General features: G+C 38.8%; 1 protein-coding gene and 1 pseudogene across 1 annotated transcript; both read right to left on the reverse strand.

Annotated features, from left to right (window-relative positions):
* Positions 1–1,388: 1,388 nt before the first annotated feature.
* On the reverse strand, positions 1,389–4,537 carry LOC127655494 (GMP synthase [glutamine-hydrolyzing]-like; annotated as a pseudogene).
* Positions 4,538–4,731: 194 nt separating this feature from the next.
* On the reverse strand, positions 4,732–13,218 carry trpv6 (transient receptor potential cation channel, subfamily V, member 6). The gene is made up of 17 exons (XM_052143347.1): positions 13,137–13,218; positions 12,493–12,656; positions 10,700–10,797; positions 10,495–10,617; positions 10,249–10,389; positions 10,009–10,107; positions 9,106–9,281; positions 8,802–8,948; positions 8,272–8,351; positions 7,779–7,914; positions 6,688–6,774; positions 6,527–6,603; positions 6,236–6,401; positions 6,080–6,146; positions 5,715–5,983; positions 5,475–5,581; positions 4,732–5,376 (listed from the first exon to the last, which is right to left on the reverse strand). Exons 2-17 carry the CDS (start codon positions 12,621–12,623, stop codon positions 5,127–5,129), a joined length of 2,154 nt encoding a protein of 717 aa, XP_051999307.1. The 5' UTR covers positions 12,624–12,656; positions 13,137–13,218; the 3' UTR covers positions 4,732–5,126.
* Positions 13,219–14,720: the final 1,502 nt, after the last annotated feature.

Consider the following 14,720-nt stretch of genomic DNA (forward strand, 5'->3'; position numbering starts at 1 on the left):
AAAAGTACATACCATGGATACCAATCAGGCTAAATACATAACTGTCGTCAATTAGCTACAGTAGAGAAGGCATGGAAATTAGGAAAATAACCTGCCCTCATACCCCCACTGAATCACACGCACACACAAATTACAAGCGCCGGGGGCCACTGGTTAATACTCCCAACCAGACCCTGCACCCCGGCAAAAATAAATTCCAACCAGTCAAACATTAATTCATCAATTTAAAATACCTTAAATCTGGACTGCTGGCCTCCTTACCTGCTACCGGACGTGGGTACCTTGCTCGGGGAAACATCAAGGACGGCCGCACCCAAAATCACTCCGACATCCAATTGTCCCTCCCAATTTACTTACACGCGCGCAATACGACAATAAACGACCCACGTCCCGGCACGGCAGTGTTAGGTTTGGAGCTCAACAGTACCAAACCCCCCCTCCCCACATACAAGAAACATACCAGCTGTATAACTTATAGCACATTAAGCAAATGACCAACAGGTGTGTACCTTCCCTACCTGCTCCACCAACATCTACGTCACAATCCGTCCCCCCATCATTCTGGGCAGGTGCTGCTGAACCTGTAACACACCCTCCCACCCAAGGATACATCCACCAGTTACTCTGCATATTATTAACATTACAATCTGGAGGTAAAACTTCCTTTTCTTCTAGGGGCAAGGTGGTTTCAAACTTGCATGGGCTTAACATATTGCGATGCAACACTCTCTCCACACCCTTACCCCCTTCCAACTTAACCACATAAACAGGTACATCAAAATTAGGTTGTGACACAATGACATATGGATACCGTTCCCATTTATCATCCAGTTTACCTCGCACCCTGGACCTCTTATTCAGGACCATTACCCTCTGTCCAACAATGACAACCATCAACAATGGTTCCCCTTTGACCTTACGGTCAAACCCCTTCTTTTGATGGAGCTGAGACTTTTGAACCTGTTTCCTGGCCTGGTTATAGGCAAACATTAACCTATTATGGTGGTGATGCACCCAGCTGTCAACAGTCCCAGAAAATCCCTCTCCCAGGCCCAGCATCACATCCATGGCTAATTTAGCATGGCGACCAAACATTAAGAAATAAGGGGTGTATCCTGTTGATGGGTGAGGCATGTTATTATAAGCCTGCACCAGTTCTGCCACATATTGGTCCCAGGTCTCCTTCTGGTCATCCTTTAGTGTGCCCAACCTACTCAAGAGTGTCTGATTGAAACGTTCACACTGCCCATTCCCTGCCGGATGGTATGGGGTCGTATGGGACTTCTTGATGTTATACAATGAGCATAGCTCTTTGATGACTTTTGATTCAAAATTGGGACCCTGGTCAGAGTGCAGCTGATCAAAACCCCCAAATGGCTGTATCAAGTGCTCCCACAGCACCTTGGCCGTGGTCACTGCTGTTTGATCCAAAGTTGGCACTGCCACTGCATACCGAGTAAAGTGATCCATCATGACCAAAATATTACACATTCCACTGCGCGAGGTCTCCAATGATAAAAAGTCAACAGAAACAATGTGTAGAGGGTATTCTGATTGTATAGGCACAAGAGGGGCACTCACTTTATTGACTGGGGTTTTCTGCAGACTACAACGAACACATTGGAGACACCAATGTGTCCACAATCTCTACTCCTCGTGCCAGGCCCGGCCAAGTGAGGGCAGGTTATTTTCAGGATATTACTGGTTTCAGCAGAGTCTTTACTGTTATAAGGCTCATCAGCACAGATCACTCTAATGGCCAGGCCTGGACCAGGAAAGGGGCGTCGAGAGATGATCTCTTCAGGAAGCCCTAGCTCTCGACCTAGAGCTCTCACTTCATATTTATGGAAATCTTTCAGCGGTTCAATTACTTTTCCCTCATCTCGGAGTTTGCGGATAAGCTCTGTGTCGTTGTGGTGTGTTTTGATAACTTCTGCCTTCCCGCTAGCAAGGTGAGAGGCGCTCTCAATAAGGTCTGGTCTGAGCGTGCCTTGTGCCAGGAACACATCCTCTGGCTTCAGATTCATCTCTCCAATCACCTCATTGGCCACTTTTACAAACGTATCCCCAATGATCTTTCTCTTCTCCTCTGGATTTGTGGTCATGTTGAGCGTATTGCTGATGCGTTTCCTGGGTGTGCGGTCCTCCTCTGATATTGGCAGGGTCGTTGTGCCATTGTAGAAGGTGTGTGCTGCATTTACCACTTTGAGATTGATGCCAAGTTTAGTCAATGCTTCTTCAACACTCTGACTCTCTCTCTTTCTCATAAAGCCATTATCGATGTGAACAGCAATCACTTGCTCCTGATTCAGGGCTTTATTCAGCAGGGCTGTGCATACAGTGGAATCTACACCACCACTCAATAACACCAGAACTTTGGATTTGTCCACTTTCTCTCTGATCTCCCTGATGCAGTTCAGTTCACGGTTCTGTACAGTAAAGTTACTGCTGCAGCCAGCAATCTCAAACAGGAAACTGCGGAGCATGTCCATCCCTCTTTCGGTCAGATCCACCTCTGGATGAAACTGAGTCCCGTACAATTTTTACTGCTCGTTAGCAATGCCTGCAATAATGTTTCCAGACTGGGCAACAACTTTGAATCCATCTGCTACTTTGTCGACACTGTCACCATGTGTCAGCAGAACGGGTTCTTCCTTCTGCAATCCCCTGAAAAGAGAACAGGAGTTGTCCAACATAATGTTAAAAACACCATCCTCCCTCACGCTTTTTCTGTGCACTGTGCCACCAAAAACTTTATTCATCATCTGCATTCCATAGCAGATTCCAAGAACTGGTTTTCCGATGGTAAATATGGCTGGGTCAAACCAAGGTGCATCCTCAGCATAAACAGAGTTTGGCCCTCCAGATATAATAATGGCCCTGAAACCCTGTTCTCTGATGGCGAAGGCTGGTGTCTCCCAAAGGCAAAATCTCTGACTGGACAAAAAGCTCTCGCACCCGCCGGTCAATCACCTTCCCATACTGCGCACCTGCATCCAGGATCGCCACGGCACCCTCATAGGAACATAAACCATCTTTAGGCTCTCCAACGATATCCAGCTTGCTATCCCCGTTACACAGCGCCATGGATGTGAGATGTGGAGTAAACACTCCTGTCTTGCTACCTTGGCCACAGGGAAGACTGAAGGTCATTCCAGCTCATTCGGAGGTTGTGGTAGAGGCCTGTGCACGTTTACGACCTGATGGAAAGGACTATGTGGGCTTGGTAGAGCCTCTCCAAGAAAATGCTTTGCCAGGGCAGTTACTGGTAGCCCGGTCACTTAGTACAGTGTCAAAGGGTAGAGTTATGGTCCGAATACTGAACCTTTCCCCAGCTCCAGTGACACTTTTTAAGCGTTGTCGGATAGGGCATATTTTTTATGTAGAGTTATGCCCTTTAAAATCTCAAGGAGAAGTAGAGTTAAGACCATTAGATGAGGAGACCGTGGAGGTAGGGGTCAGGCACACTAGAGTGCAGGAATTACCATCAGAACATGCGTCTTGGCCGGTAGCTGTTTCTTTAGATCCATTACAATTTACCATTGAACAACAGGAGATGATTACCAAATTATTATCCAAGCATCAGAAGGTTTTTTCAGAACATGATGAAGATTATGGGTATACTGATAAGGTCCTACATGTCATACCTACAGGTGATTCTGCGTCAATTAGAGACAGATATAGTAGAATTCCACCAAAATTGTACCAAGAGGTCAGGGGGCTTTTGAGGAATATGATGGACAATGGGATCATTAGGGAAAGCTATAGTCCTTGGGCAGCACCTGTAGTGCTGGTAAGAAAGAAGGACGTCACCCTTCGTTTCTGCATAGACTACAGGCGGCTGAATGGGGTTAGTCATAAAGATGCATACCCACTCACCAGAATTGAGGAATCATTGGCTTCATTGAAAAAATCTAGCATGTTTTCAACATTAGATTTAGCACATGGGTATTGGCAGGTGGGGGTGCACCCAGCTGACAAAGAAAAGACTGCTTTTGTGACCCCGATGGGGCTATTTGAATTTAATCGGATGCCGATGGGGTTATGTAATGCCCCAGGAACTTTTTAGAGACTGTGGAGAGCTGCCTGGGTGACCAAAATTTTGAAACACTGCTGCTTTATTTGGATGATATAATAGTCTTTTCCCCATCCTTTGGGGATCATATTTCCCACCTGGATTTGGTTTTCAGTCGTCTGGGGAATTATGGCTTAAAAGTTAAACCCACCAAGTGTTCTCTTTTTCAGACTAAAGTCCAGTATTTAGGCCATGTGATTGCAGAAGGTGGAGTTTCACCAGACCCAGAGAAACTGCGGGCAGTGGAGGCCTGGTCAACTCCTCAGAATATTACTCAGCTTTGGCTTTCTTGGGCCTAGCGGTATACTACAGGCATTTTATCAAAGATTTTGCCAGATTGCAGCACCCCTGAATTCAATGATGTGGGGTACATCAAAGCGGTGCACCCAATCTTCTCCAGGTAGAAAAGTTCATTGGGCATGGGGAGAGGCACAGGATGCAGCTTTCAAGAAAATAAAATTCAGCCTCTTACACTAGTATCAACTTTTTATGACTTAGAAACAAAAATGTTGCCGGCATTTACCGCATCCCACCGCGCAGCACAATGAAGACATATGGAATTTTGGTCACAAACATGGCAGCGTGGTCATACTGTGATGTCAAATCAAACAGGTCAATAACAGGCATTACATAGTGAAGCTTTATAGGGCAGAAAAATTTTTTTTTGGAAGTTGTCCAGTTTATTTGTCAGTATTATCACTGAACTAATACAAGTTAATTGTTGTGATCATATATACAAAGCTTGTTTATTTGCACTTAACATGTCTAATGTCCACACAATATTTAACTAAAGTAAATGCCTGAATTGCACATTCATTCTCTAGTTTGTAATGTCTCTTTTTGTATTGCTTGATTAAACTTCTACCCTTATATTTAACAATATTCATGTTGCACAGTTCAACTTTTTCTACCAAACACAACATTTATACATTTAAATACAGTAAAACACTGAAATAATTCAGAATAAGTTGGTACCCTTAATTTGTTTTATGAATGTCACATAACTTTTACATTACAACTTGACCCCAACCCATTTACACATATACTTCCATTAGGAATCAGGGCAATCCACATTTTCTTCCCTATCAACTTCTATACTCTGACGAATAATCTGCCAGCATTTTAGTGGCTTCCTTTTGGATGAAATCTGATGTCCTTCATTAGACTTGATTTGCAATGGATCACTTCCATTGTCACTCTTCCCAGTATCCTCCATCTCATTGACTGGTTTTCCATCCTTTGCAAATGCATTAATATATCGTCTCATCTTTTGCACCAATGGGTCATTGCGATCCTCCACTCTGGAATAAGGAGATAAAGATTGAACACAGTCAAGATCAGTGTGTTCAGTAATGCTTTTGCATTGGAATTGTGATCTGTGGAATTGCGGAGTCCTTACCGGAGGTACCAACGTTCACCCAGGCCATACGCCATACCACATGCACCCAGCCTTGGCCACAGACACAGTGGAAGCCTTCTTTCGAGCATCAGAGTAGTGGCCACCACCTATGAACAGAGAAACCGATTTTCACCTAGCTCCAAAAGCCTCTACTCTCTGGTATGTCTGAATACGGTTTCCTCACATGTGTCCAGAACACTGACTGTAGTGGGACTGTAGTCTACTATCTTCAATACCAACCTGTGTCCTCCAGAGTTCGTCACGCTCCTGGGTGACCCGCCACTGTGTGTCGCTCATCATGGCGATCAGGAGATTAAACAGAAGGATGTAAGAGACAACGCTGAAGCAGATGTGGAGACAGAACACGACTGGATGGGTGTAGATAGTGTGGTCCACAGGCAAGTCAATCAGACCAATACTCAACTCAAACTGAGAGAATAAGGAAATGGGGAAAGAACGGTATGCTGGTACAGCCAAAGGTTCTTGAGTCATGTAGACTATCCACAAGGCTGAGAAGGGTAAAGAGAAGAGTGTCTAAGTACAAATGATGACAAATTAAACATTCACCTGTGAATATCTGGAAATGTAACTGTAATTTAACTAACCAGCAGAGAATCCTATGAGAAAGATGAGGCTCAACCACATGAACTTTGTCAAGTCTCCAAATATTGTCTACAAAACAAAATTCACACCAATATGTTAAGCTATGCTGGGTTTGAAAATAAACAACAGAGAAATTATCTCTCTGCTAATCACTCCACCTTTTGGATCACAATGACATAGGGCCCCAACATCTCAAAACCTCTGGCGAAGTACATAACATTGGACCAGCCAAGAACCAGAGACCAAGCCATTAGCACAGCTTCTCCAGCCATTCCAGTTGTCCTCAGCACACACAGAATCACAACTAGACATGCATAGCTAACCCTGCCACAGAAATACATAGAAATGGAACAACAGAGATGTGAAGAGTGTAAGAGGAATGCATGCAAGTCAAACTGATTTCATTAAAAGTGATAATAGGCTGGTTCATAATAACAGGATGAACTTACAAAGTAACATGGAACGGACCTCCAAGGGCACTTTGGCCGAAATAGCGTTTAGCCCCCACTTTCAAAATACTGGGAATCTGAAAATAATTCAACATAAGGTATAAGGGTTTTGACTCAGTAGCAATTTTTAGATGTTAATATCTTTAGATGTTAAAGATAACCTCTATCAGCAGAATAATGATGGCTCCTATGACACTGAGAATTTCTCCAATTAAACGGATGTGATCTTTACGTGTTTGATAGCTCTCCTAAACACAAAGAGAAATTGGGTAATTGCATACACGCATATACTGTCAAAGCTTTTACATACAGAAAAAATATGATAACACATAGTGAATTGCACACTGTAAATCCCCGGGGTATTACAGATAAAAATGAGCCAGACGCAATAAAAATTTCTCAATGTTTATCTGACTAAAAAAACGTATGTGGCGCTGAGTTAAAACTTGATAACAAGTCACAGTAACTTATTAAATTAAGTCAACGTGACTATTGGAAAATGTTTAAGTAATTCTAACTTCTGTTTTTGAGTATTAATAACTTGTTTTTGTTAGTGAATTATACAAAAATAAATTTTTGTAAATATATATTTTTTTCTTTTACACAAAATTAAATTACAACATAAAAAACTTGAATTTGTAAGTCATCTTAAATTTTGCTTCAATTTGGGTAGTTTTAAACTTGAATTAGTTCTGCCCATTGTACATCAAATTTTACCTTTTGAAACTATAGTTTAGTCATCATGCAAACAAGGTTATTTTGTTCTCTTTACAAAATAATTTTAATTTTAAAGTATTTATATTTACATGTTCTCTATGATATTGACATTAACCAGTTTTATCTTGAAAATTGTTCCTTTTGTTGACCAACTCTGACATTTTTTAAATCAGTATACTGTTCAAAAAAATATATTTTTTGTATCAGGAAATCAAAGCTAAAATTATTAAGTGCATTTAACTCTAAATTAGGGAACTGTAAACAAGAATGTTTGAGCTAATGAAGCAAAATTTAAAAAGTGAAATGTACTTGAAAGAAACTACTTACTTAACAGGTCCAGTTAAATTAACTTAAAACTTTGATTTATTTGGGTTCAAATGACAAATAGCTTTCATGTTTTGAGTATCTTTACTTGAAACTTGCAGTGGCTTACCACAAACATTTTGAGTAATGACTCCTTGATAGGGTTTACAGTGCAAGTGCATAATGTGTTCTAAACTCAACCACTGTCTCATATATACACATGCAAACACACCTGGAAAGTTTTCTGCATTTTTATGGTGGGATCGTTGTCCGCTTTGGTGTAATTCTCAGGAAGATCCTTTAGGGGGCGGTTTATACAACACAGTGTAAATATGCTAATGTACAGCAGGTACACCAGCATCAATAACCTAAAAACAGAGACCAATAGCGCAACTAGTATTAGCAATGTCAAACATCATGAAACGTGATAACCATAATTTAATATATTTTGTAAGGCTTCATAGCACACCACTGCTATCAAAGTGATATGTTGCCTGTTAAAGCTGCAAGCAGAGCTCCAAAAAGGGGCGGGAGATCCAAACCACTTTTGAAGATATAGCGAGCCCCTTACCTAACCCTTTCCCTAAACTTATCCGTGATTGGAAGTGACACCCCTTTTTGGAATTGTCACCACCCCCTTATGGAGTAACCACGCCCTTCTGGAGTAACCCCGGAGGTCAACGGCCTGCAGCTTTACCTTCTTACATTTTTTTATAATAAGGCACCTGAAGTAATGCTTCCCAAAAAGATTCCACTTCAGACTGACGAGCTGTCGCACTGGAGTCAGGTCAAGAATCCTCCTGGCCTAAACAGAAAGATGCACAAAGCACTCAAAGAATGAAATGTAGTTAAGAGATTAACAAAGAACAACCCAGTTAAAGCATTTTGGATCATGATAATACTACAGATGATTTTGATTATCAATATTAGGGATTGTTCAACTAAAAAATAAAATTCTGTCATCATTTACTTTTAAACAAGTATGTTTATCCATGGAACACAAAAAGGAGATGTTAGGCTAGGTTAGGTAAGAGACTGACTGACATCCTCAGTCACCATTCACTTTCAGTGTTTGGAAATAAAAACGTCTCCTTTATAATGTCTCCTTCTGTGTTCCACTGAAGACAGAAAATGACACAGGTTTGGAACAACAAATGGGAGAGTATATGATGACACAATTGTCAGTTCTTTAACATTAATAACGACCATGCTTTATATTCTGTGATATGTCCAGCACTTCCACACATTAACACACCTCTCTTTTCTGACTGCTGACAATAACCTCAAGCACTGAGAGGTCATCTACCCTGGAGTCAATCTCAGTAAGGTCATAAATGTTGGAGGACAATGGCCCCAGACTCCACTGAATAATTCGTCTGCGGCTAACCAAGTGTTGGAATGCCTGTATATCATTTAAGAAACATTACAAAAACATTACACAATGTTTTTTAAAACCTAACAATAACCATGTTACCTTGCAATTCAGTGAAAGATAAGATGTCACTGCAATCAGTGTGTTTTTGGAAAAGGGTGAATGAAAAGATCGCTCGCTCTCTTACCACAATGTTGCCCTCCTTAGCAGCAAGTTTGAAAGGTGTGAGGCCTCTGAAGTTGGGTATCATGTCTAGAGGTACAGTAGGTTCCAGTTCTGCATCGCATGTCATTAGCATGTCAAAAATCTGACATGCAGTTGTTTTATTGTGCTGCAATACCAACAAATGTAGAATGGTGTTACCTGTTGATGAGAGTGAGCGTTACAAAGAGAAATACAGGGAGGATGTGTATATTGTGAGTAAAATAACTGGTCCCACTTTATATTAGGTGTCTTTACATTAAAATACATGCAATACAATTGAATTATTGTGCAACTATATGTTGTTCTGCAAAATTCTCACAAGATTCACATTTTCTGCTACTGAGGTTGAGGTACGGGCAGGTTTAGGGTTAGGTTAGGGTTTAGATTAGGGTTAAGGTTCACAGTGTAACTACAGATGTTATTAAATTCAGGTACTTTAAATGTAAGTACAATGCAACAACACATATATACATGATAAGTACATTGTATTAAATGCTTAATACACAGTAGTGAAAGCACCTAAAAAAATGGATCCAAATAACTATTTAGGCCAATAGATAAAGAAGTAGTTAACCCAAAATGAAAATTCTGTCATCATTTACTCACACTAATATTGTTCCAAATATGACTTTCACCCATGGACCACAAAAGTATATGTTAGGCAGAATGTTAGTCTCAGTCAAAATTATTTCATTGTATCTTTTTTTTAATTATTATTGTTTTTTTTGCAATTTTACAATGTAAGTAAAAGGTGACTGAGGACGTTTTTCTGACTCGTTACTCATTTTGTGCTCCATGGAAGAAAAAAAAAAAAGTCATAAGGGTTTGGAACATAATGACAGAACTTTCATTTTGATTGAATTAACCCTTTATTCGTTTCTTTTACCCAGGGAATCCTGAGCCCGAATATTAGCACCAGCCTTTATCAGCATGGTGATCATTTCTTCATTACCCACGCAGCTTGCAAATGCCAGGATGTGTTCACCTACAGTCAAAAAAAAATTATATATATTTTAAAATTCATTATTAATACTCATGGGAAAATATATACGTATCTCCTGACACTAATCAATATTTCAGTTACTTTGTGATTAATAAAATAAAAACATAAAAGTCTCCATCTCACCAAAGTACAGAAGTCCTCCTCTTCTTTTGCGGAAGTACATGCCTGTGACCCTGGGTGTCGCGACATCACCCCCTCTAATTATCAACTCCCGGACTAAATTGACATTCTGATTAACTGCAGCAATATGAAGGGCTGTTAAACCTTTCAATCAGAAGATACATCCATGAGATCTTGCAGCACAAATAGCAGTTTGATTTGCATTAAATGCTTGATAAAGTTTTTGATTTCACTTGTGTGCATTAATACCTTGATAAAGTTCAGAAGTCATAGGCTCATTAATGAGCTCTGGTGCTCCATCCATTAATGCCATAGCTGCTTCAAAATTATCATTCAACACAGCAACATGCAATGCAGTCTCTCCAAGCTCTCCTGGAATGCATGCCAAATGTCAGATCAATCGAAACAACACTGTTTTTGTCATATACAGGAATAATAATAAGTAATGCTTTACCTCTCTCAAAGATGTTTGTTGATGCGCAGTCAAGAAGTTTCTTAATACAGGCTGCATTATTCTCCTTAGTGGCCGAAAACAGGGGAATGTCATTTACTCTAGAGAACATAAAAAAGAAATGCTCAAGTACAACATTAATTATGAGCTGAAATCTGGTCTATTAAAGCCTTAAAACAGATCAACACAAAATAAACTAATATATCAGACAGCTAATGTTTATTACAGTACTTGAAGGAGGCATTGTATTGATATTCTTTAAAGACTAATTCAGACACCATTCAAATGTTGTTTTATAGATAATTTCATCATTATGTGCTATCTATTTTTGTTTTTCAGAAAACTTTATACATTTTAAGAGATTTAAGAATAAACTGTGAAATTTCTGCATTTTACTTACATTGGTTGAATATTAAACTGCAAAGACGGAAGCCGTGCTGATGCAAACAGTTCATTTAGGCGGAACCAAAGCATTTAACCTAAGCTTACCAAAACATTTACACTGTCTTGTAAGCGCTGATATTTCCTTCTTTAAAGGCAAATCTAGTTTTTAACCTCCTGAGACCCCTGAGTGACTGCTTTATGCTTTTTCCATTCCCCTTTGGATTTGTAACTAGTAGCCCCTAAGAAACATGAAGGAAAAAAAAAAACTATTTGTATTAGACCAAATAGTTTTCCTATAAATGTATGTCCACATATGTGGACAGTATGACTAAGCTGTGAAATTTTAAATGTTTTCAAGCTATAAAAAGTCATATTTTTGAAATCAAATTGTTTATTATGTTACCAGGAGTGTTGTTTATTTATGTTTTTGAGATGTTACAGACATTAAATTAGAAATAAGCATAAATATTTCTGATTTAAAGTAGTGGCCAGCATCGTCCAATCACAGCCAACCATGTTAAAATAAAATGATACATTATAATTTCTGAATCTATGACTGATTACCATTGTCCCATGTCTGCCAAACATGTTGAGTGATCTAAATCTGCAACCTGAAACTGAACTTTAAATAGGAAGTTTGAATTGAATTGAGAGCTGCAGGATGCTCCCTTGCTCCCTATTTAGTGAATGACTTAACCTCCAGTGAGCTGTCTGTCTGCACTGGTCTCAGCATAGTTTGAAATGAAACTTATTTTCATCCTAACTCCATATAAAGCCTCAGAAAGCAACAGTTTTTCAGGTTTTGGATGAATACATTTATTCTTAATGTTATAATGCACAGTAAATATAGGATATTTTAACTGAAACTGATAATACGGTCCACGAATGTGGTCAGTGTGTTTAACAGCATGCCGTTGCACAATAAATCAGTCAAATTTAAAAAATGTCATATCGTTTCAAACTAGAGACTCAAATCTTTTGACTCAAACAGGTTTCAAAGTAAAAACTTAATTATGTTTCTTACCAGATGTAGTTTTGTTGGTGTTTCTCACAAACACAAACTCCTCTGTGATTGACACCATATTTTTTGATAACATGACTCAGTGCGTCAAAAGTTTAACCATTTACTGACACCCCAGAATTCCCCTGAACTCAGATCAGTCAGTTTAAATGAAATTAAATTACAGGCTGCATAAAGCAAAGCCAAAACGTTATGTCCATGCATGGTCTCAGGAGGTTAATGTATAGATTAAATGGTAATAGTGATTAATAGTAGTATGTATGATATTCATCAATATGTTTCTTTCATAAACTGGAGCTTTTTGATAAAAAACATTCTCTGACCTCTAAATTATGTTAATTGTCAATTTCAATTAATAAACAGAATTATAAACATACTGTATATATCAAACCTTTTTGTCTGCATGAGGAAGGTCTCATCTAACATTTCATTCCAGCCCTTTTTATGCTGAAGTCGGAACTTCATTTGGCTCCACCAATGGTTTATCTCCCCTGCAGCGGTTCTGGAGATGGCTGGTGTCATGTTTTCTGGTTCTGGAGTGTCAGACCAAAAAGACTGGCAAGAAGAACATGTATACAGTCAAACAGGCAACTTTATAAAATATAGTAAAAAATATTAAGTTAAAGCAGTTTCACACTTTTTTTTTTAATTAACACTTTTATTGATTCATAAACATATAAAAAAAATAAAAAACACAGCATATACAGGAATCAACATTTAATATTTAACCCCCAATACGCCTCCCCAATCACCAAACCCACCCTAAGCCCTGTGGTCACAATTAGATACACGCACAAAAAAACATAATAATCATATATAATTAAAACTAAACATCTCTCTCCACAGCCCCTCCCTGAGAGTCCCCCAAAAAGGTTCTTGTACCAAAGATAATGTATATCAAACTGTTTAGAGAAAAACAGTAAAAACTGCAACTACTTAAAACACATTCAGAACATTAGAATCAGTAATGAAAAAACTTTCCACAATACGGTGTCAAAAGATGCCTGCGCTCACAAAGCAATATCAATTACTTACCTTACAGAAATCTGAAATATGTTAATCCAATATGTTATTTTTAGGAATGGATATATAGCATGTTGGTTAGACTTTGTCAGTGGACAATAGAAAGGTAAGCAGTTTGTAGACTGACATCAGTATTTATACTTCTAGCTGAGCCAGGGAAGGAGGGAGGAGAACGCCACACAGGTGGACAGTGCACATTTGGATCAAGAGAGTTTTTATGGGGCCATGGACATTATTTGCACTGTATTGCAAATAATCTCCATGGCCCCATAAAAACTCTCTGCAACACAGTGACCCTTCTGTGCTGCTGTGCAAAGGCAAAACACAGTAACTACACATTTTATTTTTATCTCTCAAAGTTTGAGAAAATGAGCAAAATTGGCTCTCTTAAGCGATTGGGATTTGTCTTGTGACAGATTAATTCAGCTCAATTATGCTCTGATTCAGAGAAAACAGAGTGAGAAAATTAGTATGCACTGATGACTCTGCTGCTGATATTTATCAGACAATTATGGACCATTATTTGTTATAAGGATGAAAACGGCAATATGAAAAACCAGTAACTTATTACATTTTTTGTTACTTATAATTAATTAGTAACACATGTAAAAAACTCTGTGAATTCAAATGCACAATCCAGAAATAATAATAGCCACAAAATATAGAACATTTTGAGACTTCGGTATGATACTTTTCTTTCATTGTGGCTCTCTTTAAAGATTTTCATGTTTTCAACAGATCCAATCCTTGTTCAATGGAAATTTTTAAATGTTAGATCATTTAAAAAAAAACTATTTGTACCTCTTTGTACATTTTTTAAGCATAATTCCAAAGTAAAATCTGATGGCAAAACAAATCGATATTGGATTTGGCCCATAGGTTTTTGTTAAAATCGTCATTATATCAGCCAAAGATTTTCATATAGATGCATTCCTAGTCAAAATGTGATAAATCCACAGTTGGCTGAATCAAACAAGTTTTAAAACATTTTTCTCAGTTATTATTTAGGCATAGATACTGCATTTTGCCTTGGTAGTGTAGTAGTAGTAGTGGTAGTAATGTAGTACAGGAGAGATTGGGACAAATTTATGAACAAAACTCTACAATAATAATGTAGTGTTGAACCACTTAATGCTAAATCTCTGAATCTGTCCTTTGTTTTATTAGTTGTTAAAATATTATTTCAGTGATCGGCCTGAGAATTATTTGGACAAAACTGAACATGATGTACCCTTATGTTCAATTGTTTACCAATATACCTCTATACAATTTCGAGATTGGTCCGTGGCCCATATTTTTCTATCCTGACCCATCATGGTAAAACTGCCAACCTAACAGGGGGAGGAAACAAACCATATCAGTCAACAATTTTTAAAACACACTGTAAGAAAAAATGGCAGCAAACCTGTCCAGATTTAGCTGACGGATACCTGGATGATCTAGCTGATTCACAACAATCTTCGTATGCTGGAAACTTTCACCTTTATGCAAACACAGGTTTGGATCTGTATCACTGTCCGATCACTGTCCTATTAATAAGCGTTTGTTCTACTGCTCCGAATCGTTTAATAAACTCAGTCTGTAGAATTGCCAGTC

The sequence above is a fragment of the Xyrauchen texanus genome, chromosome 15 (assembly GCF_025860055.1).
Source record: "Xyrauchen texanus isolate HMW12.3.18 chromosome 15, RBS_HiC_50CHRs, whole genome shotgun sequence".
NCBI classification, from domain to species: domain Eukaryota; kingdom Metazoa; phylum Chordata; class Actinopteri; order Cypriniformes; family Catostomidae; genus Xyrauchen; species Xyrauchen texanus.